Source organism: Lissotriton vulgaris, chromosome 7 (genome assembly GCF_964263255.1).
Source record: "Lissotriton vulgaris chromosome 7, aLisVul1.2, whole genome shotgun sequence".
Lineage (NCBI taxonomy): Eukaryota > Metazoa > Chordata > Amphibia > Caudata > Salamandridae > Lissotriton > Lissotriton vulgaris.
This window is the reverse complement of record NC_141695.1, coordinates 1,279,529,172-1,279,552,410: the sequence shown is the minus strand read 5'-3', so window position 1 is coordinate 1,279,552,410 and position 23,239 is coordinate 1,279,529,172. Positions and strand designations below refer to the sequence as shown.

Sequence of the window (23,239 nt, the reverse complement as noted above, 5' to 3'; positions counted from 1 at the left end):
TGTTGTTTCTTCTTCCCTAATGCTTTTACACACCCCTTTCCTTTCCCCTCCCATTTAATAGAGTCACTTTTGCACATTGGTTTGCTTTTTTAAATACAGAACCAACACGGAGCAGTTCTTAAGAAGAAAAAAGAAGTGGCTGCGTCATTTTATAAGCATGCGCATGAGTGGTGCGCGTGCCTTCAAAATGATGTCAAAAGTTTCAATTTTTTTATACATTAGCCATGCTGCACTGCATCAGGAATGTTGCCCAGCATGGCCAAAGACCGGTGGTAAAGGCAATAGGTACCAAACGCAAGACCTATTGCTGTGCAAATGCTTGTCATTTTTTTCCTCCTCTCCATCAAGCGCTGTTGCTATCCCGCCCCCTCTCCATTCCTGCTGCTTGCTGTAGAGTGTAAGTTTACTTTGTACTCTTGCAGTGAACTTTGTACCATTACATTACTGTTGTAGACTTTAAGCACTTCTTTGCGCTTTGGAAGGTTTTGATGCTCCTTGTAAGTATGCTGGAGAGGAAACAGCATTTACAACGCTGTCTCCACAGCGTGGTACCATTACAATGCGGTTGTTACAACGACCCAGTTGTTACCACGCATACCATTATGCAGTCCCACTGCCATGAACAGGCGGCCAGAAAGGGACTTTGAGGCCCGAAACAGGGTCCCTGTAGGCCACTGTAATGTGGCACAGGGGCACATATATGCACCGTGTGCCAGGCACAAAGTGCTCAATAACACGGCGGCTTGTGCTGCAGCCCTTTTCCAGGACCACAGCACAAGCTGCAGTGGTATTGAGCACTTTTCCGCCTGCCAGCCCATGGACACATTGTAATTGGGCAGTGGGACTTCAGAAGTCTTGTCGGGCGGTCCCCTGCTCCTAGGCGATTGGAGTCAGACGCTCATCCGTCTGCCATCATAATTTTTTGCAGAATTGGAAATTACACTGTACTCACAAAGGCAACCTAGATAGAGTTTGAATATTTTTCTACTTTTCAATGCATTTAGAAAGGACCACTGACTTTTCTAAAGTTTTAAAGGCCTTAAATTTCCAACATGTTTTGTTGATTGGATACGTTTTTATCCAGTCTTTCCAATATTTAAATGCTAGTTATGTAATGTAAATGCGTGTTCTAGTTACACTGCAATTTGTAAACTTTTTATGATTTTTGTAATTTCACAACTCCAAATAATGTCAGTGCTCTTTGTTAGCAGCCGCTGCAGGTAAGAGCGATGGCCGGTGGGGCCGACTTGGGGGGATTTCGAGAGACGACCACAAGTGAAAATTAATTATTTATTTAATATTCCCTTGTGGTTGTCTCTCGATATCCTCCCCCAGCCGGCTCCACCGCCCACTGTTCTTTCCTGCAGCGGCGAGGCTGGTTGTTAGTTCTGTAGGTTTTGTAAAGTTATGAGGCTCCTTGTACACCTCAAAGTGCTTTCCAATGTTTCCATGAATTATGTATAATTTCTGTTCTTTTTGTAGAGTTAAACGTACATTTGTATATTTTATGTGTAGAGTGTTGCAAATTAAAAATTTTAAAACATTACAATGCTGTTTGTTATGTTTCTATGAACCATATGCATGATTTAGAGTTTGGCAGAGAGGCTGCTCCATTGCAACGGCGATTGAGTACCCATGGAGTACACTCTCTGCCAAACTCTTAAGTATGTCGCCGATAGAGCCAACTTTGGCTCCGTCGACAACATACTCCTCTGATGGCCCGACAGAATAAGGGTCATCGCAAGTCTGCCATCCAACTGCCCATTTAATTTAGAGTGGGCAATTGGATGTCTTTGTTTTGCTCTCTTCACGGCCTGAAAAACATTGAAGTGAGGGACAGTAAAAAAAGAAAAATATCCCCCACAGCATGGAAGAAAAATCCAATGGTGTGGGGGATCATTATTTATTAATTTTTCAAAATCAAACTCTACCTTTGCGAATTTGGTTTTGAAAAATTAAAGACTGTAAATGTTTGTGGGGCACCTGCCATGTTTGATGGGAATTAAGCTCTTACAACATTGACAGGAACCGCCATGGCAGCGGTTGTTCCCAATGTTTGGAGTTGCCCGCTAGGCTGGTGGACAACTCTAAATATGTTGGGAGGCGGTTTCTCTGGAAGGTGGGGGCAACGTCCTCTGCCATTTTAATAGAGTAGCCTTCACCCACCATACTCCAAATCAACCCCTTAGTGAGCTCTTTGCAAAGTTTTAATGGCTTTTGTAAGTCTCTTATCACAATTTCAAAGCTACCTCAAGTTTCCATGGTTTAAGCAAGATACAGTGCTTCTTGTAATGTTTGTGTGCTCTTTTCATATTTCAATGCACCTTTTAAACTTTTAATGTTTCTATGCTAGTTGTAACATTTCAGTACTCTCTGTAAAGTTTTGATGCCCTTTATAATGTCTGATACACTTTGTAGATCTTGCCCCTTGATATGATTCTAAACTCAGTGTTATAATTGGGTTCTCTTTGCAGAGTTTCAATGCTCTCTGTCAAGTATTATGCTTTTTGTATGTGTGGACACTTTTTGTACAGCTTCGGTGCTATTTGTGCAGTCTGATATTTGTAAAGTTTGATGTTCTTTGTAATGTTTGATGCCCTTCGTAAAGTTTGACACTCTAAGGTGTCGATTATGATGGCGGTAAATCCGCATCCTCCGGGCCGGTGGAAGCCACTGCCGGCCCGGAGGATGCGGATTCACTGCCGCGGACATTGGAAACACCCACCGCCATATTAGGATGGCGGTGGGATCAGCGGCGGACGGCAAGTTCGTCTGCCGCTGATCCGCAGTGTATGCACGCAAATATGGTGGCGGTGTCTGCAAGACACCGCCAGCCATATTAGGATGCAGGCGGAAACATGCTTTTCCACGGCGGCTTTTCCGCCATGGAAAAGCATGTGGTCTTTTGTGTTTGGGGGCCCATTGAGGGCCCCCAGGGTGTTGGGGGTGGGGGGTGCACATGGGGGGTACCTATGGTACCCCCCTGCTTTGGCATGCACAAGGTGGTAGGTACCATGCAGTGCCTGCCAAGTTGTGCATGCCAAAGGTAAACATGCATATTTTACATTGCGGCGGGTGCTGCTCAAAGCAGCACCCGCCGCAATGTAAAATATACGGGATGTGACCGCCAGGGTGGCGATCACATCCTAATTGGTATGGAGGGAACGCCGCAGCCCCTGCGGATGGTCCCTCCACCTCGGGGGTGGCGGACGGACGCAGGTCCGTCCGCCAACATAATCGACCCCTTAGTAAGTGTCAAAACTTGGTGTAATAACTTGGTGTTCTTTTGCAGTTTCAAATGATGTCTGTAAGCCTAATGCTGTTTTTAAGCTGTTTGTAAGCGTGAATTCTTTTTGTAATGTTTCAGTTCTATTGTTGAAGTTAAATGTTATCTGGACAGTTTGATCCTCTTTGTAAAGTTTGACACTCTGCATGTTTAGAATCTTGTATGATAGTTTGGTGCTCTTCAGAGTTTCAATGTTCTTTGTAAAGTGTGATGCTCTTTATCATCATGGAAACTCTTTGTAAACTTTCAGTGTTGCCTGGGGGTGGTCTCCAAAAAGTTTACATGGCAGCTTGTGGTGGCTTCCCGAATAGTGACATCTTGTCCTCAGTTTTGTATTATGCCCCTTTCATGTTCTCAGCACTGCCTTGTGAAAGAGGCCTTTGTGCATTGATCATGGGAAGATGTCTTACATAACTGATGTCTTCACTTCATAGTTTTTTCATTTGATATGCTTTCTGATTAATTCTTTTTATGTTTCTTTTAGAAAATGGTGACTGCTCTGGACAAGAACTGGCATCCAGAGCACTTCTGCTGCGTTAAATGTGGAAGACCCTTTGGGGAAGATGGTAGGATCTGGGAACATACACTTATCTTTCTCTGCCTTTCACTAGTAAATGAATAAATGAGTGCTTGAGTGTAAATTTTTTAAGGAGTCAATGAAGCTGTGCTCATCTGACGCGGTGTGGCTATAGTAAAGAGGCATGCGTTAATGTGATGGGGTTGCAGAATTAGCAAGTTTAGGAAAGTGGGTCATTACTTTACTTGTCCACCTCTACATAAATTCTTAAAGATTTAAGAAGATATAGAGCCAAAAAGCACAAAGCGGCAAAAATAGTCCATGGAAGTGATAGGCCGGGACCTTAGCGCAATTTGAGGCTGACCCCAATGGAGCCCTGTTCGAATACAAGTGGATAGGACCCGGTGAAATTCTGGCAGTCAGAAAGTTTGAAAACGTTTCAAAGTCCCAATCCAAAAAGAGACTTAGTCATTTTTCTAAAGGAAAAGTTGTCTCCCCATGGAACAAATTTGAGATTGTAGCCGTATCAATGGAACTGTTGGTTGGATACCTGCAGCAGGTTGGTCCCGCGAAGGCTCTGAAGCTTTTGAGACTTTTGCTAGAAAAAAATCCTATTCCCAAAACAGAAAGTATCTTTGTAATTTTTTGACAGATGTTGGAGGGTGATGAATCTGAAATTCAATCTGATGTAGTAGTGGAACCGCAGATTGGGTTTGCGTAAGGCCCCCTTGGCTATGGAGCTTTGTAATCAAAGTTTTCAAAAGTTTCTAAACTTTTTCCGGTGCCCATTCAACCACAGGAATAAATGTATAAGTCCCATTAGGGATGGTATCTAAAGGCTTTCAGAGTATTAGACAATGGCCACCATCAAAGTTCAGTCCAAGTTACAGTTGCCACTAGTCAGTTGGGATTCGCTGAATTTTGTGCCCCTGTAGCCAATCAGGAGGTCAGCCAACTGACCCTTGGAGCCCACTTCCTTGTACTGGGTCCATGGGGGAGCAAGTTCAGCCCGTCAGAACACCTCGCAATCACAGAGACCAGGTCCAGTTCTCTTCTGTTCTTCTATAGGTCCATAAAGTGTTATGAAGAGGGTTCCTGGAGATGCTACATTTATGCCTGGCACAAGCTAGTAAGTGGCGATGACTCCTGGCACTCCCTAACCAATGGAGTTAAAGTTCCCAAGGTCAACACTTCCCACTTTTTCAGTAGTTCCTGTTTGCCTTGCTGCCAACAAGCAAACAAATTTAATGTGACATGGCATTTTCAAGATGGCAAAAGTATTTGGCCACACTAAACTTGGGCTTTGAGTGTGGTAGGTGTGTAAAGAAGTGCACTATGGGAATCCCCAGTGTCCTCCCACAGCTAAAACTAAAATCCAATTTGAAGCAGGCTCTGCATGCAAAACAAACAAGGAGACAGAAGTCTGGTAGGACAAAGGCAGGGCCCTACAGCACCCAGACAATGGATACACAAGAATTGTCCTGGCATCCCATTTTCTTCTTTTCAAGTGTGCCAAAGTGCTCCATGTGACTTAAGCAGACCTGTCAGGAAGGAGTTGACACTGTAGTGTCAAAAGGATGCCAACAACCCCACCCATGCGTATTCTGCTGAGCTCAGAGGAATAATCTCTGCCCTTTGAGGTCAACATATTGTGTAGCTCCTAGGAGGAATTTCGCACCTCTTTCCCACCTCATTTAGACCAAGTATTAGGGCCTGATTTATATGTAATCTAAAATAGCAACAGAGTAGCCTTATTGGCAACACAATGGCCCGCTCGATTTAAATGCAGGTGGACCACAGATTTGACTACGGCAGTGACTTACTCTATCACCGCCATAGCCAGACCTATCCGACGGCCAACAGAGTAAGGGCTGCTAGAGAAATGACTATATCTCTACTCACCCAATCAGGATGGGTGGACATGTAGCCACATTTTTACTGTCCATCACCAACAGGCACACCCTGGCGATGAAGTACAGTAAAATGCTCATAAGGCTTCCCCCTCCTTGGGAGATGACTCCCATGGCGAGGGTAGCATTACATTTTGTATTTAAAAAAAATTAAATCCTGTGTAACAATTTTCTTTTTTAGATTAAACATTTTAAAAAAAAAAATTGGTGCACAGCTGCATCATGTTGATGCAGACCTGCACCAAACAGCGAAATGCATAGGAAGAAACCACTGTGACAGTGGTTTCTGAGTCTGGCAATGCATCATAAATGACCGCCTGCTCATTTATACATTTGGTGGATGGTCCCTCTGCCATAGGGGTGGAGCAATTTGCTCCGTCCCCCTGGCGGAACAATGGGCCAGCCACCAAATAATAAATCAAGCCCTTAGAGGGAGCATTTGCATTTGAGCTAATGCAAATTAGCTTCCAGCAGCATCAGGCAGAGTAAATTCAACTTCTTAAAAGTTACATTTCTCAGATATTTAATACAAATCTTATTTCACCATTAGATTGGGTTTTTAATGAAAAAATACATCTTTGAATGGAGTCTGTAATTGGTACAGGCCTAAAATTATAGATTAAAGTATATCATCTATCCTTTGACCTTTTCTATGTGCCAATTATAGTCTGACCAGTGACAATGCTGTCTTAGGCCAAGTCTCTTTGGGTACTTGACAATTCTAATGTCACATACTTTCCACTCTTAAATATTACCCACCCAACCATGTGAGCAGCAAGATATGCTTAGGAGTGACTTATGTAATAATTAAATCAGCTTTGCTTACCTGTCAAAATGGTGCTTTGACAAGTCTTTGTAGCAGAGTTCAAGCTGCTGCAGTCAGGCTACACAGAGTAGGCTTGAAACTTTGTTTTCACTGTCATTGTAGTGGATGTCACAATAGGTGCTGCAGTCCCTGTGAGAAGTTGGCCTGATATATGATGTTTCCAATTCTGGAACCACCTTGTATCAGTCCAAACAATCCCTTATGGTGTCTGGTTGTAAGTCAACCTTATAGACAAACTATCCTAGGGGTAGCATGGACTAAGCAGCCTGAAAGGCTAAACTCAAGAGGTCGTGTTAAGCGAGCTGTTTTACCAATCACAATCCTGTAATATCAAATGAAAGGACACCACACAAGTATATATTATAAAAATATATGTATTTATTACTAGAATAATCCCCAGTACTCTTTATGAGCAAAGGGGCACAAGCGTTTAAACAAAAAGCACAGTATAACATATGAAAGTTGCACAATTATGGATGAGGGCAGGTGGCCACTCACACCATATATTAGGACAGTGGCATAACCGATACCAATCAAACAGTGGTCAGGCCTAGGGCTTGGGGAATCACTGGGAGCAGTCGGGACTAGCAATGCTGAAATCGGGAAAAGCCCGCGGGACTCGGGTGCAGCGCTTAAAGTACACGCATGCACCAATGTAAAGTCAATGGTGCGTAAAAGTTATAAAGTTACTGTTTAAGGAGACTTCCGCTTAACCTAGAAGGATAAAACTTTAGACACAGACCCTAGAGGTGTGTACCAGTGTGGGAACACCGGCGTTGCTGAGTTACCTCACCCACAGGAAACGGGTGCATAGGGTCGAAGTGGCGTTGGGTTTCGTCACGCAGGTTGTTGGTGCTTGAAGCTGAAGATGCTGCAGGCGATGTGAAGGAGAAGTGTCCGGTGTGATCCAAGGGTGGATCAGAGTCGTAAAGTACCTGAAAGCAGAGGGGACAGAGTCTGGGTCACTCAGCAGTGACCAGGGTGGAACCAGGACGGAACCAGGCAATGTCGGGTGAAATCAGGTGGTTGTCGAGGAGCTTCTCTCCGCTGCCACATGGGCTCTAGGGCATCTGCGACGTCCAGGAGCGGGTCACGAGCTGTCCCACGAAGGCTCTCACCATCGGCGCTGTCAGCTTCAAGATTGGAGCAAACAACACTTGGCAAGAGCAATCCACGCAGGACTGGAAGATTGCTTCTCACTCGGACCAGGAGGGTCAGAGCGGATGCTCCTTTTCAGAGGAACGGGCGCAAGTCTGGAGCAACCAGAATCACAAGTCGGATTTCAAGTTTCGTTGGCACAGGGGCCACAAGCCAGCGGGCAAGTGACCGGGCCAACGCGTTGAGCCAAAAGAAGCAGAAGGGCCCCATGCAGCACTCGGTGAGTGTAGAGGGGTGAGCTTCGGTGCAAAAGTGGCTCAGGGCTGGGGCTTCTCAAACCCCGATGTACAGCTTCAAGGGTCACCCGTGGGCTGCACGGTCAGCGTCTCATGGTCTTTTCAAGATTGTGGGCCCCACGCTTCCGGTCGCCTCCACGGGTCTCAGCTCTGCAGGGACTGTGGATCGGGCTGGTAGAAGGCAGGCAAGCTTGATCTTGTTGATCTTTGTCGCTCGAGTTCCGGCGGGAACTGCAACAAAGCAGACGTCGAGGTACTGGATGGTGCCTGTTTGCACAGGGTGGTCACTCCTTGACCACAAGGGAGATTCTTCAGTCTTCTATGACGAGTAGGATGTCGAAGGGTCCAGAGTTTCATTTCAAATGTTTCATCAGGATAATCTGAGTGCGTTGGCACTGCTCCCATTCTTATACCAATCTAGGGGGCTGAATTACCTGCTAGGTCCCATCGTATGGGTGGGACCCAGGAAGGGGGTGGATACATCCCTTTCCCTTTGTCCAGGCCACGCTGGGACTGGGGCTGGTCTGCCCCAGAACCGGTTTGGCCGGATTATGCAAGGGGAAGCATTTTGCTCTCCAGCCAGTGTCTGGTTTCTTTCAAACCTCCCTGCTACAATCCACTATCTCCTGTCTGGGGTGGTGTAAAACCTCCCTGTGACAGGAAAGCCTTTGTCCAGGCCTCCTTGGCTGAGTTTCGGTCAGCTGCAGGAGGTCAGACTTGTGTCTGTAGCAGAAGCATCCATTTTATGGTGCTGAGGCTTCTTTTAAAATCAACCGCGTTTTAGCAAAGTAGCATGTCGTCTCCCTCTAGAGGGGTGGAATGCTATCCCCGTCAACAGGACTGTCGAGGGGATAGTATTCCAATTCGTATGACACCTTACACGACATGTTTTGATAAAGCCAAACCAAAGTTAACATATAACCGCGAGGATTATAATGCACTTAATAGTATATGGTATGGCAATATCCTGGAACAGCTAAGGGAACTGGTCCCGACAGCTGCAGACAGGCTCAGCTCATGCTATAGCACCATCTCACATAAGACCACGCACTCTGCCTCCAGGATTGTTAAGGCCTGCCATAGGAGTGGCTTATAGGTTTCTATGTGTCCAGATAGGTTTAGATATAGGCATACTATATCTAAGCAAGGGGTGATTACACCACCTTGCCCCAGCTGAGTGATCAGCCAGTTGTGTCAATTTTAGATAGCCAGCCAGGGGTGGCAAAAGATATGCTGCAGCCCCTGGTAGGCCTTGGATGCACCTATGCCCTGGGCACCTATAGTGCTCTGTACAGGGGCTGATAAGGTGACCCAAGCCAATTTAGTTATGCACTTAGGGTACATGGAATCCATTTTACAGAGAGAGCAGATAGCCTGGGGCCCTGATTAGTAGGGAACCAGGCCAACTAAGTCGAAAACCAGCTAAACACAGGCAAAAAATCTGGGGTAACCATAGTCAGGTATCCACCTTCCTACAGTCCCCAAGTGGCATGTAACTTTTAATCAAAAAACAATAAGGGAGTTTCCCCGGGACTAAATGTCCCAGTGAGTGGCACGGATGAAGAAGCAATTTAGAAAGAAAACTGGAATTGAACCCCTTATATTTGTCTTACTGTGTTCCAAGGTATGTGGTCATTTAGGCCATTGGTGTTTGTGGAAAGTCTATACACCCAGCGCTGCTCTTTTTCAAATAGGCGTTGGGTGGTCTTTTCTCTGGTATTACCACTTCAATGACTGTCCATTTCATATTGTTTGGAGTGTGGTTGGTTTTTAGGAAATGAACAGCACACACTGTCACGCAAAAAACCAGCTCCGCTGCAGTTGCAGGCGTTGAAGCACACCCGAGTGGCATTCGGCCGCTTGGGTGGACCCTGATGATGAAGCATGTCACCACCCAGGGTGGTGAGTGAGGGGTTTCTAAAAAAAGAAAAGTTTTCTTTCTAAATTGCTTCTTCCTCCGTGCCGCTCACTGGGACATTTAGTCCCGGGGAAACTCCCTTATTGTTTTAGGTATAATCGATCCAGGGGACCGGGAGTGTTCTCCCCTACTTCCCTTACTCTCTCTTGTGTTTATACAATGTAACTTTTAATGCCATGAGTGTCCATCTCCACCATATGCTATAGTCTTATAGGAAAGTTAAATATGTCAATCAGGTTTTAAAAAAGGGGTCACTTTGCAACACAAGATTATCTGCTCCTGAGGTCAATGGTCAGTGAAAGAAGACTTCTTGGAGGGTGAAGGTAAAAGGTAAAAAGTCAAATTGCTCCTTACCACGTTCAAATGAGTGAGAGGTAATAGGTGAGATGGCCCTCTGATTCAATCAAGATGGAAGATGTGATGCCCGTGAGGGTGAAGGGAAAGGTGAGAGTGCATGGCTTCCCCTGTGTGGAAGAGTTGTTATGTAAAAGGACAGACTTTGCCTGTCAGGATGTGAAAGTTCCAACTTACCTCTTCACAGTGGGATAGGTAGAGCTTGAGAAAGGTGGTCTGCCTCCTGCTGGTTGCTGATGTACCCTATGTTTCTTGCCGCCATGCAGGGTTTCATGAGAAGGATGGGAAGCAGTACTGCCGTCAGGACTTCCACGAGCTGTTCGCCACTCGCTGCCATGGCTGTGCCCAGGCCATCTTAGAAAACTACATATCTGCCCTCAACGCCCTCTGGCATCCTGAGTGCTTCGTCTGTAGAGTAAGTGGCACCTGATATATACAGGGCTGTAAAGTGGGTATACCTAGCCTGGCGATCAGATCCTGTGGAGTCCTCCATACATATGGGTTAATGTGCCATGCCGAGCACCCGGAGCACATAGAAACCCTCAGATATATAGAATGTTGTGCAATTGTGCTGCAGGATGGGAAAGATGGCATGCACAGACTTCAGACGGGAAGTTACCCTCAATACATTTCCCCGATTTTTTGAATGACCCACAACTCACCATTTTTTCCAATGCCATTTCTGTCACTTTTTTCCAACATTAACAGCTGAAATTGAATATGTGTCAGCCGCCATCTTTCTCCCCGTTGTAATCCTCCGACAGATTTAAAGTGGAAAAGAGACACTTTACTTTGTAACTGAGTGTGTGCATCAGAATGTGGGAGTGTAACACACTCCTCTTTCCCAGAGTCCTTCCACTATTGAGAATGTGACAGACCTCTATCTCTGAGCTCCTTGAGCAGAAGAGAGTGTAACATGAGGAGCTATCTATGAGTTCCTACACCGTGCTGTAACACCTGTACTCAGTGACCCAGGTGCTCCTTTCCTGAATGAGAGTTTAACACGAGGAGGTATCGTGAGTTCCTACACTGTGCTACAATACCTGCACTCAGTGACCCATGAGCTCGTTCCTTGGGTGAGAGTGTAACATGAAGTGGTGTCCATGAGCTCCTTCACTGTGCTACCCCTCTCCTACCCAGTGACCTGTGAGCTCCTTCTTTGGGTGAGAGTGTAACACAAGGAGGTATCCATGAGTTCCTAGACTGTGCTACCATACCTGCACCCAGTGACCCATGAGCTCCTTCCTTGGGTGAGAGTGTAACATGAAGTGGTGTCCATGAGCTCCTTCACTGTGCTAGCCTGCTCGTACCCAGTGACCTGTGAGCTTCTTCCTTGGATGAGAGTGTAACATGAGGAGGTATCCATGAGTTCCTACATTGTGCTGCCATACCTGCACTCAGTGACCCATGAGCTCGTTCCTTGGGTGAGAGTGTAACATGAAGTGGTGTCCATGAGCTCCTTCACTGTGCTAGCCCTCTCCTACCCAGTGACCTGTGAGCTCCTTCTTTGGGTGAGAGTGTAACACGAGGAGGTATCCATGAGTTCCTAGACTGTGCTACCATACCTGCACCCAGTGACCCATGAGCTCCTTCCTTGGGTGAGAGTGTAACATGAAGTGGTGTCCATGAGCTCCTTCACTGTGCTAGCCTGCTCGTACCCAGTGACCTGTGAGCTTCTTCCTTGGATGAGAGTGTAACATGAGGAGGTATCCATGAGTTCCTACATTGTGCTGCCATACCTGCACTCAGTGACCCATGAGCTCGTTCCTTGGGTGAGAGTGTAACATGAAGTGGTGTCCATGAGCTCCTTCACTGTGCTAGCCCTCTCCTACCCAGTGACCCATGAGCTCCTTCCTTGGGTGAGAGTGTAACATGAAGAGGTGTCCATGAGCTCCTTCACTGTGCTACCCCTCTCCTACCCAGTGACCTGTGAGCTCCTTCTTTGGGTGAGAGTGTAACATGAGGAGGTATCGTGAGTTCCTACACTGTGCTACAATACCTGCACTCAGTGACCCATGAGCTCGTTCCTTGGGTGAGAGTGTAACATGAAGTGGTGTCCATGAGCTCCTTCACTGTGCTACCCCTCTCCTACCCAGTGACCTGTGAGCTCCTTCTTTGGGTGAGAGTGTAACACAAGGAGGTATCCATGAGTTCCTAGACTGTGCTACCATACCTGCACCCAGTGACCCATGAGCTCCTTCCTTGGGTGAGAGTGTAACATGAAGTGGTGTCCATGAGCTCCTTCACTGTGCTAGCCTGCTCGTACCCAGTGACCTGTGAGCTTCTTCCTTGGATGAGAGTGTAACATGAGGAGGTATCCATGAGTTCCTACATTGTGCTGCCATACCTGCACTCAGTGACCCATGAGCTCGTTCCTTGGGTGAGAGTGTAACATGAAGTGGTGTCCATGAGCTCCTTCACTGTGCTAGCCCTCTCCTACCCAGTGACCTGTGAGCTCCTTCTTTGGGTGAGAGTGTAACACGAGGAGGTATCCATGAGTTCCTAGACTGTGCTACCATACCTGCACCCAGTGACCCATGAGCTCCTTCCTTGGGTGAGAGTGTAACATGAAGTGGTGTCCATGAGCTCCTTCACTGTGCTAGCCTGCTCGTACCCAGTGACCTGTGAGCTTCTTCCTTGGATGAGAGTATAACATGAGGAGGTATCCATGAGTTCCTACATTGTGCTGCCATACCTGCACTCAGTGACCCATGAGCTCGTTCCTTGGGTGAGAGTGTAACATGAAGTGGTGTCCATGAGCTCCTTCACTGTGCTAGCCCTCTCCTACCCAGTGACCTGTGAGCTCCTTCTTTGGGTGAGAGTGTAACACGAGGAGGTATCCATGAGTTCCTAGACTGTGCTACCATACCTGCACCCAGTGACCCATGAGCTCCTTCCTTGGGTGAGAGTGTAACATGAAGTGGTGTCCATGAGCTCCTTCACTGTGCTAGCCTGCTCGTACCCAGTGACCTGTGAGCTTCTTCCTTGGATGAGAGTGTAACATGAGGAGGTATCCATGAGTTCCTACATTGTGCTGCCATACCTGCACTCAGTGACCCATGAGCTCGTTCCTTGGGTGAGAGTGTAACATGAAGTGGTGTCCATGAGCTCCTTCACTGTGCTAGCCCTCTCCTACCCAGTGACCTGTGAGCTCCTTCTTTGGGTGAGAGTGTAACACGAGGAGGTATCCTTGAGTTCCTAGACTGTGCTACCATACCTGCACCCAGTGACCCATGGGCTCCTTCCTTGGGTGAGAGTGTAACATGAAGTGGTGTCCATGAGCTCCATCACTGTGCTACCCCTCTCCTACCCAGTGACCTGTGAGCTCCTTCTTTGGGTCAGAGTGTAACACGAGGAGGTATCCATGAGTTCCTACATTGTGCTGCCATACCTGCACTCAGTGACCCATGGGCTCCTTCCTTGGGTGAGAGTGTAACATGAAGAGGTGTCCATGAGCTCCTTCACTGTGCTACCCCTCTCCTACCCAGTGACCTGTGAGCTCCTTCTTTGGGTGAGAGTGTAACACAAGGAGGTATCCATGAGTTCCTAGACTGTGCTACCATACCTGCACCCAGTGACCCATGAGCTCCTTCCTTGGGTGAGAGTGTAACATGAAGTGGTGTCCATGAGCTCCTTCACTGTGCTAGCCTGCTCGTACCCAGTGACCTGTGAGCTTCTTCCTTGGATGAGAGTGTAACATGAGGAGGTATCCATGAGTTCCTACATTGTGCTGCCATACCTGCACTCAGTGACCCATGAGCTCGTTCCTTGGGTGAGAGTGTAACATGAAGTGGTGTCCATGAGCTCCTTCACTGTGCTAGCCCTCTCCTACCCAGTGACCTGTGAGCTCCTTCTTTGGGTGAGAGTGTAACACGAGGAGGTATCCTTGAGTTCCTAGACTGTGCTACCATACCTGCACCCAGTGACCCATGGGCTCCTTCCTTGGGTGAGAGTGTAACATGAAGTGGTGTCCATGAGCTCCATCACTGTGCTACCCCTCTCCTACCCAGTGACCTGTGAGCTCCTTCTTTGGGTCAGAGTGTAACACGAGGAGGTATCCATGAGTTCCTACATTGTGCTGCCATACCTGCACTCAGTGACCCATGAGCTCGTTCCTTGGGTGAGAGTGTAACATGAAGTGGTGTCCATGAGCTCCTTCACTGTGCTAGCCCTCTCCTACCCAGTGACCTGTGAGCTCCTTCTTTGGGTGAGAGTGTAACACGAGGAGGTATCCTTGAGTTCCTAGACTGTGCTACCATACCTGCACCCAGTGACCCATGGGCTCCTTCCTTGGGTGAGAGTGTAACATGAAGTGGTGTCCATGAGCTCCATCACTGTGCTACCCCTCTCCTACCCAGTGACCTGTGAGCTCCTTCTTTGGGTCAGAGTGTAACACGAGGAGGTATCCATGAGTTCCTACATTGTGCTGCCATACCTGCACTCAGTGACCCATGGGCTCCTTCCTTGGGTGAGAGTGTAACATGAAGTGGTGTCCATGAGCCCCTTCACTGTGCTACCCCTCTCCTACCCAGTGACCTGTGAGCTCCTTCTTTGGGTGAGAGTGTAACACGAGGAGGTATCCTTGAGTTCCTAGACTGTGCTACCATACCTGCACTCAGTGACCCATGGACTCCTTCCTTCGTTGAGAGTGTAACATGAAGAGGTGTCCATAAACTCCTTCACTGTGCTAGACTGCTCGTACCCAGTGACCTGTGAGCTTCTTCCTTGGGTGAGAGTGGACCAATAAACACTATTTTGCAGTTCCTTCAATGGTTAGAGTGTGCACACCTTATGAGTTCTTTCACCAGCAAGAGTTTAACAAACTGAGCTATACATGAGTTCTATCACCAAAAAGAGTACAAGGCAAATTGATATCTGTGCTCTTTCACTGGGTGAGAGTGTAACACACTGTGCTATCCCCGACTACTTTCAGTGAGTGATAGTGTAACACACTGAGCTATCCATCACCCTTTCACTACCAATGGTACAAAATAGCTATGTTTGAGCTCCTTCTTTAGGTGAGAATGCGACACATTGAGCTATCCAAGTTCCTTCACTGGTGAAAGTGTAGCAGAATTAGCTATTCCTGAGTTTTTCACTATCAAGAGTTAACCACTATGAGAGTGTTTTTTAACTAACAAGAGTGCCAAAACACAGGTGTATCTGAGATCTTGTACAAGGTAAGAATGAAACTCACTGAGGTATATATTGTGATTTTTGTGAGTGAAAGTATAACACTGAGTTCTTTCACTGGATGAGGCTATAGCTAATGTAGGTGTACCTAAGTTGATTCCCTGAGTGAGAGTGCTGAATCATCAACTATCCCTGAGCACCTTTATTAATGAAAAAGTAACATTTTGAGTGACCGCCCGCTCCCTATCCGGTGAGAGCTTAACAAGCTTAGCCATCTAATAATTGCCTTCACGTGGATAGATTGTAACAAACTCAGATATCCCACTACTCTTTCACTGGCAACTCTGTAAACTAGGGAGTTGTCGTTCAACTCTATGGACTAGTGAGATTGTAACACACTGAGTAGTTCCTAAACACCTTCGCTGGTTGAGAATATATTTTGCCAAGCTGTCTGCGAGATCCTTCACTGGTAAAAGTGAAACACTAAGCGGTAGCTCTGACTTCTATCACTGCGTGAGAGTGTAACATATTGAGCTATTCCCGAGCTTCTTCACTGCATGAGCGTGTAACACACTATCACTCCCTGAGCTGCTACACTGCATGACAAACATATCAGTCTATCTAGATGCTCTTTCACTAGGTGAGAGTTACTATCACACTGAGATGCTGAACTCCATCACTGTGGTAATGCCAGTGCACTTTAGTCATCTATGAATTATGAATTATTTGGATTTTCCACTGGGGTAGACTTATAGCCATTGGCATTAATGGTTCTGGGGTTTCAGACTGACCCACTTCATTCTGTTCATCTAATTCTCCCTACTCAGTTCCACTAATTATATTGCTGCCTGAGTGTTAAACTTCTCAACATTAGACAGCCACAACAACAACCACTGACCTATGTCTCTCTTTTCCAGGAATGTTACACCCCTTTTGTCAACGGAAGCTTCTTTGAGCACGAGGGTCAACCGTACTGCGAGATTCATTACCACAAGAACCGGGGATCCCTCTGTTCTGGCTGCGAGAAGCCGATCACTGGCCGCTGCATAACCGCCATGGGCAAGAAATTCCACCCTGAGCATTTTGTGTGTGCCTTCTGCCTGAAGCAGCTCAACAAAGGGACATTCAAAGAGCAGACCGAGAAGCCGTACTGCCACCCCTGCTTCATTAAGCTTTTCGGCTAACCCATAGTCGCCGGCACCAAAGAGCTTCCCACATGTGTTTTATTCGTGTATTCAAGTAAATCACAGCCACCAGCACCAGAGACCTGCTGACACCCTTGCTTCATTACACGTATCTGCAAAATTATAAAGACCAGCTCCATCAACAACTGCGGCCAGGTCTGTGCCCTCAAACCTATCAGCTTTTCCTTGTGCCCCTGATGCCTACCAACTGCCACAGTTCCTGGAAGACATTAGCTAATTGATTAGCACCCGCCTTAAAGTGTCCTTCATCCACCACGCTCTTGAAACTCATGGGCTAGACCATTCTCAGCAGCTTTAAAGTGTCCTTTCTGCCAGTGTGGCTTCTTCAACCACTGAGCTGAATCATTGCCACCAGCCTTAAAGAGTTATTCTGCCTACCTGCCTGCTTAAACCCATGGACTAAGCCTTGAAAAGAAGTCTTAAAGGGGCCATCTTAACCAACCCCCAATGATGATGCTGTCAGGTTCTGTGAACTCATGGGAGAAACCTTCATCACTAGCTCAAAAGGGCCCAACCTCCACCCAGCTTCTTAATCCACAGTCGCGAGGGACGGTGAGATCTACTCGCAGCTCTGTGATGTTGACCCTCTGGCTGTACTACAATCTCACTGAGCAATAAGTCAAATATCGCGCTTGCTTTATTGCATTCCCTGGGGAGATCACCTTCACATGGGTGTCCTGGTGCCTCTCTAGGTTCATTCTAAATCTAACTGACGTCCCCACCAAATGAAATCCTTTAGTCCAGACATTAATATTTTCTACCTATAGTTAAATCAACATTTTCACCAAATTCCCCTGCAGTGCAACCAAGTCATAAAAAGGAGTCTAACTGCAAATTGTAGCTGTTACCAAAGGCTCATTGTGATACACATCATCATATGCTTCCCAAATATTCTGCAACAAAACCAACATCACAAGGGCCTACAGCAAATGTGTTCACATTGTTCCAAAGAGCCTTTAGAAGTTGCATTGTTCACCATCACCAAATAATTCTAACAGTAAGGCATTAGCATTCTCACAAAAGACTGCATCTACATGGGCGACTATAGGTGGCCTTGTAAATACGGGCAAACCCATTGCGCTGCATCAAAAAAAGTGATGCACCAGTGGCGCAATGGTCTTGTAAATGAGGCCCTAAACAGATTCCTAAATATTCATAAAGCAGCACAATCAGCATTGTCACCAAAGAGTTCTATCCCATTTGAGCCAAAGAGAAGTATATAAAAGATATTGACATTGTACTAGAGAATCCTACATCTAAATTGTAGTCTTCCTCACAAAAAGCTCCATCAATCCTACGTCAAAATGTCACAATTGTCATCCAACAGCCCTACAGATAAAATATCAGTAAACGTCCAGGGACATCTGAAGGATTTTGGGGGCCCCAGGCCAAAAATAATGTGTGGCCCCCTGCTCAGAAGTTAACAACTATGAACTTTTTTTGATAAGTTTCAGCTTATTTACGCCCCTGGTGACTTTAGTCGTATGACTGACAACTCTCCTTCTTGGTGGGTGTATGACATACCAACACATTTCTTGGTATATGCTTTTTCCCCTCCCTTGGCCAGCCTACACCTGTGCCTAACCCTGAAGCAAACAGTCTCTCTCTGGCTGGCCAACACCAGAGAAACATAAACATTAGCTGCCTATACAATCCAGCTGCTTGTGTTGCAGTGAGCTAGTGTCTTACCTTTTGGGCCTGTGCGTACGGAGGGTGTTTTTTTCTGTTTACTGTACTCCACTTTTGTTTTTACTGCACTCCAGTCCCTGCTCTGTGATGAAAAGGCACTTTGAGTCAGGCGGAACTAGGCTTTTTTCACACAGCCCAGTAGCAGCTCCATGTGGATGGTGCAATCATGGAGAGAGAATATAATGCGGCTCTGCCCTGCACATTAGCACATGGCTTACCTGCCAGAAACGCAGACAGACTAGCGGTCCGACCAAGCCTTCTACCCACAATCTACTCTGTAGCAAGTCTGTCCAACCCATTTGGGCACACAGTGCTGAGGGGGGCCTTTCTTTACTGCAAAGCCTGTGGTGCGATCACCTAGGTAGTCGCAGTCAGGAGCCAGCAAGCTACAATCACATTGCCCGGTCGCAGCTCCACAAAAATGGTGCAGTTGCAGTGGGACACACCAAGCCAATCTTTACTGCATAGGGGCACATTCTGAATAAAGGTAAAGGCTTGTGCAGCAGAGCTGGGGCTACACACCGAGAAAGGTTAGAGTGCTCGCTGAGTCAAACCAGAATCAAATAGGTGTATTCTGCACCTCTCTAAGGGCCTCATTAACAATACTTCCTGCTGTGCTGCTGTGCGTCAAAATAAAAGGGCAGGAATGAGCCATACACGTTGTAAATCTGGAAATGTGTCAGGTTCCATGGATGTTGCTTGAGAAAATGCACAGCAACAGCAATGGAATACTCCTTTCACACCGAGCAATGTGTGAAAGGGACCCATATTTACAAGGCCATGAGAAGTAACGCAGGGCGACTTTAGGTGGCCTTGTAAATACGGGCATACCCATTGCGCTGCATCAAAAAAAGTGATGCACCAGTGGCGCAATGGTCTTGTAAATGAGGCCCTAAATCTCTCAGGCTGGACCTGGACTGCCAGGCAGCCTGGGCTGGCTCTAAAAAAATTGAGTAAACAAGTAGGTTATTTTATAGCAACGTGGAACTATCCAGAAAGGTTAATAAGGGGGAGGGGGGCACTTAAAATGTGGGGGCCCTGGGCCAGAACTCACTTTGAGCATGCCATAAAATGTGTCTGTAAAAGCCACCAAAGAGAATTACATCAATAACATCACTGCCACAATTTGATATGTCCGACCACAAACAATCACTATCGCCGGTTGTGTCCTTCGGTAAACCCATAAACAGTCATAGGGAGTCCAATAAACAAACCATCCATCGCGTCATCAAAAGGTCTAGCAGGCAGCCGTTAATATCTTCACCAAAGTGCCTCTAATCTAAATCATAACCACTTTCCACGCAGTCACACAGTGAAATCATAAATATAATTGTTCAATAAAGCTGCATGTAAACCACCTAAAGGATGGCCAAATACGCGTACAACTGATCAATCATCATAGCCTCTATAGTGCCAAAGAACAGTCATCAATATCTTCACCAAAGTGTCATTTAACCTCCATGATGCATCGGATGGCCCCCGGCCGTCCGACGTCACAGTGAGTGTTTGCGGGGGGCCGTCCGTTCAGCGTACGCGTGGAAATCTTCTGCACCACGGGGGAATTCCAGCCGCGTCGAAGCGCCTATACCATGAATGATGACATCAAATATTTCTGTGTCAAACCATTAACATTTTCACCTACTTAAGCGGCATCTACGTCATCCACGTCATCGCCACATGCTTCTACAACCAGATGATTGACATCTTGGCCAAAAGGAGTGCTATTCTATGTGTCTAACTCGAACTGTGGTGTGGAGAGTGCTGCTGCAACCTTACTCTGATAAACTATGTCACTGCACAAACGTGCCACCATCAAGGACCTTAATTGTCTGTTCTTCTTTCCCAGCTTTGGCCTGAGAAGACGTGTTCCTTTCAGCATTGCTGATCAGGAAGCCTTAAGGTTGGCCTGTGTCCAGTGTTCATCTGTTGTGAGCAGTGAGACGTCACTCGGCGTTGGGGCCCTCTCCTGACTGGTGTTCTGGTTAATGTGCTATTCTCAGCAGTGTCGAGCCTGGACTGCTCTGATGCTTTTGGCAGTGTGTGGTCTTCATATGATGTTACCTTGTATGGTGCAGTGCTGTAAGGTAACGTGCAAGGGGGTCTGCTATGAATGGACATGCGCCCCTCTCTTCCGCCATCTAGTGTTGGTTCCAGAAGACTGCAATGTAATATTTCCAAGGCTTTTCTTTCGACTTCAGTCATATTCTGACTGACTTGTGACCTTGTCATCCTGCACAGGACACAGACTCTGCCTTATTTTGTTCTTTAACATTTTCCTTCTCAGTGAGCGTGCTAAGTTCTGTGTGGTGTGCTCAGGATTGACGTTTTCTTCAGCTTTACACCTGTAAGTTGTTCTCAGGTTCAGTGCATTCTTAGTTTACAAATTATGGGTAAAAAATGACTCGAGGAGGGGGCCCCATTGTCTAGAAATGATAGACGGCATGAGTAATCCTATGAGGATGGGCTGATAAAGACCTCGGGGATTGGAAAAGGTGTTTAAGAGGGATAACAGCTCAGTCGAGCAGAGGACGGAAGTGACGTCAGGGGTCAATAAGAGGAGATGGGATAGCCTTAGGAGGAGGATAGAGGCCTTCAGCAGTGAGAGGCTGTGTGCGAAGGAAGAGCTAGAGGAAATGCGAAATTCTCTAAGAGGCTTGTTAAAGGGGGATCAATCTCGAGTGCAGGAATTGATTTGTTTGGGGAGATTTGTCAAGGCTTGGAGACATCTTGTGGGCTGGTAGAATGCAAAAGCAGGGATGGGTCATGGGGTGAGAGATTGTGCAGAGGGCAAAATCCTCCCATGGAGCTAAGATCATGGCTGTTGTCTCAGAAATGGTGACCGCAGTCAACTGCAGGGTCTTAGGGAGGCCGGTTTGGCCAAAGCCACAGGTTACTCCCATTGACCCAGCATTGATCTGAGCCCCAACCTCAGATACTTCTTTCAAATGGGGTGTCTGTCCATCCAGTGGTGGTGGCTGTGTGATCCTTGGCCCAGATAGAGGTAACTTCGCTTGGGCTCTGGTAGGAACCATCCCAAAGGGTTGAGCTCTCTGTGAACAGTCTTCTGTCATGGAAAGAAAACTATTGAGTGTGGTGGGGTCCCTCAGAAGACCCAAGAAGTCTCCTGTTTTGGTTCCGGCACACTCAATGCCGCCTTCCTGTTTGGGGAACACGTACCTGTCAGCGGGGCTTTCCAGCGTCCAGAGCAAGACTCTACGTTGAGCAAGACAATGGGTGGCTGATGGCTAGAAGGTAGCATGGGCGAGTAATCCCCACAGTGTCCAATTATACTATTTATGTACAAGAAGAGGACAATAGTGGTATAGGTATTGGGGATCCAATGCCATTTTTTAAAAGCGGTGAATTTTGGAATCTACTATTCCCGCATTGTGTTTGTTCTAAGGTTCAGGGCATTCCCCGCAGGGGATTGACAGACCTGGTGTAGGGCGCTTACTCATATGTGGGATTTGCTGCCTTTGAAGATCCACCGAATGTGAACCAATGCTCCCTTATTCTACTGCCAATGCTAAGCAGCTAAGTTCTATGGACTAAGGGTGGCACCAAGTGGTGGCCACTTGTGTGTGGACTTGTAGAACGCTCAAGCAGCCTGGAAGGGCACGCGCTCCCTAACTGAGACAGCACATCTGGCGCTCATTTACAAAAAAGGAGCTGGTTCGATGACAGGGCAGTTGCCTGGGTATATTTTACTGGTTTTGTGCCCACAGTGCCAGCTCCAAGTCTTGTAGTGGGGCGATGGGAGCTCACCCTGATTCCGACCCTGACATCCATTTACCCGCAAAAGACCAGGCACCCGAGCAGTGAGCTGGCCAAGCTGGCACTGATCATTGCCACCGACTCCCCTGTCTTGTGGGCATGCGACGACTGCGAGTCCAAAACTGCACCAGCTGGAACTTGGCAGCAATATCACTGTCTCTGAACCTTTTGTCTCTCCCACCTTCTCTCTCTCTGTCTGTCTTTTCTTTCCTCCTTCCTTTTCCCTCTGTCTCTCCCCCCTCCTCATTTATGGAGTATCCCCTCGAGCCTCAGCCTGGCATTGCCAGACAGTATTATTGTTTGTGGAACTCAGGTATTTTAAAGCTTCAGGCCCAGAACCGGAAGAGGTGCTCAGAAGTATGTGCTTAGAAGCATGTAGAAATATATCTATCTATGTCCAGGTGCCTAGAAGTATGGTTTTGTATATAAAGGCACCCTCTGTGGTCAGACACTAGGAAATATGTTTGTCTATGCCCAGACACTTAGAAACAGATATATGTATGCCAAAGCACTTAAAAATGTGTCTCTGTACACCCAAGAGCTTCGAAATATTAAAATTGTATTATCAAGCACCTAAAAGTGTCTATGCGCCCACTATGGCACTTTGAGATATGTCTTCATGCAGTGAGGTACTGAGAACAAATATGCCTGTGTAAACTCAGGTGCTTGGAAATATATGCTTATGTAAACTTGGTCAATCAGACGTATGCGTTTGTACATTTACTTACTCGGCTGTGGACTCGGATGCACTTGTGTGTGTGCACTTTGAAACTTGGCTCTTCATGCTTAAGTCTTAGTTTCTTTCAAGCACTTACACCATGTCTGCTTATGCTCAAGGACTAAGAAATATGCCTGTGTACTCGGGGACACACAGAAACATCTCCCTGTGTGCTCAGAAACGTGAAAATATACATTTTTAAAAATTCATGGGCTTAAAAGGTGTGCATTAAGCCACTTAGAACCATATATTTATACATTAGCTCACTCAGAAAAATGTCTGTGTACACCAGGGCATTCAGAATTAATTGCCCCGGTGTAGCCTGGCATATTTCACAGTTCGTGTACACCGAGGCACTCCGATAAAAGCGCTATTCCCACGAGCAGTGTGTGTACAAGTACATCCGGGAACTGAGAAATATGGCTGTATAAACTTGGATCCTTAGAAATATGTCTGTGTATGTAGAGAGTTTCAAAACATAGCTGTGCTCAGTCAGGCACTCAGTAATATGGATG

At 46.7% G+C, this 23,239-nt stretch overlaps 1 protein-coding gene across 1 annotated transcript in view; it reads left to right on the top strand.

The window, feature by feature from the left end:
- TGFB1I1 (transforming growth factor beta 1 induced transcript 1) overlaps positions 1 to 22,929 on the top strand; it is a 188,440-nt gene extending 165,511 nt beyond the window's left edge. Inside the window, exons 9-12 of the mRNA XM_086931839.1 lie at positions 3,771 to 3,852; positions 10,472 to 10,620; positions 16,256 to 17,581; positions 17,674 to 22,929. Coding sequence (XP_086787965.1) covers positions 3,771 to 3,852; positions 10,472 to 10,620; positions 16,256 to 16,522 — 498 coding nt within the window. The 3' untranslated portion in view covers positions 16,523 to 17,581; positions 17,674 to 22,929. The remainder of the gene's footprint in view (positions 1 to 3,770; positions 3,853 to 10,471; positions 10,621 to 16,255; positions 17,582 to 17,673) is intronic.
- Positions 22,930 to 23,239: the final 310 nt, after the last annotated feature.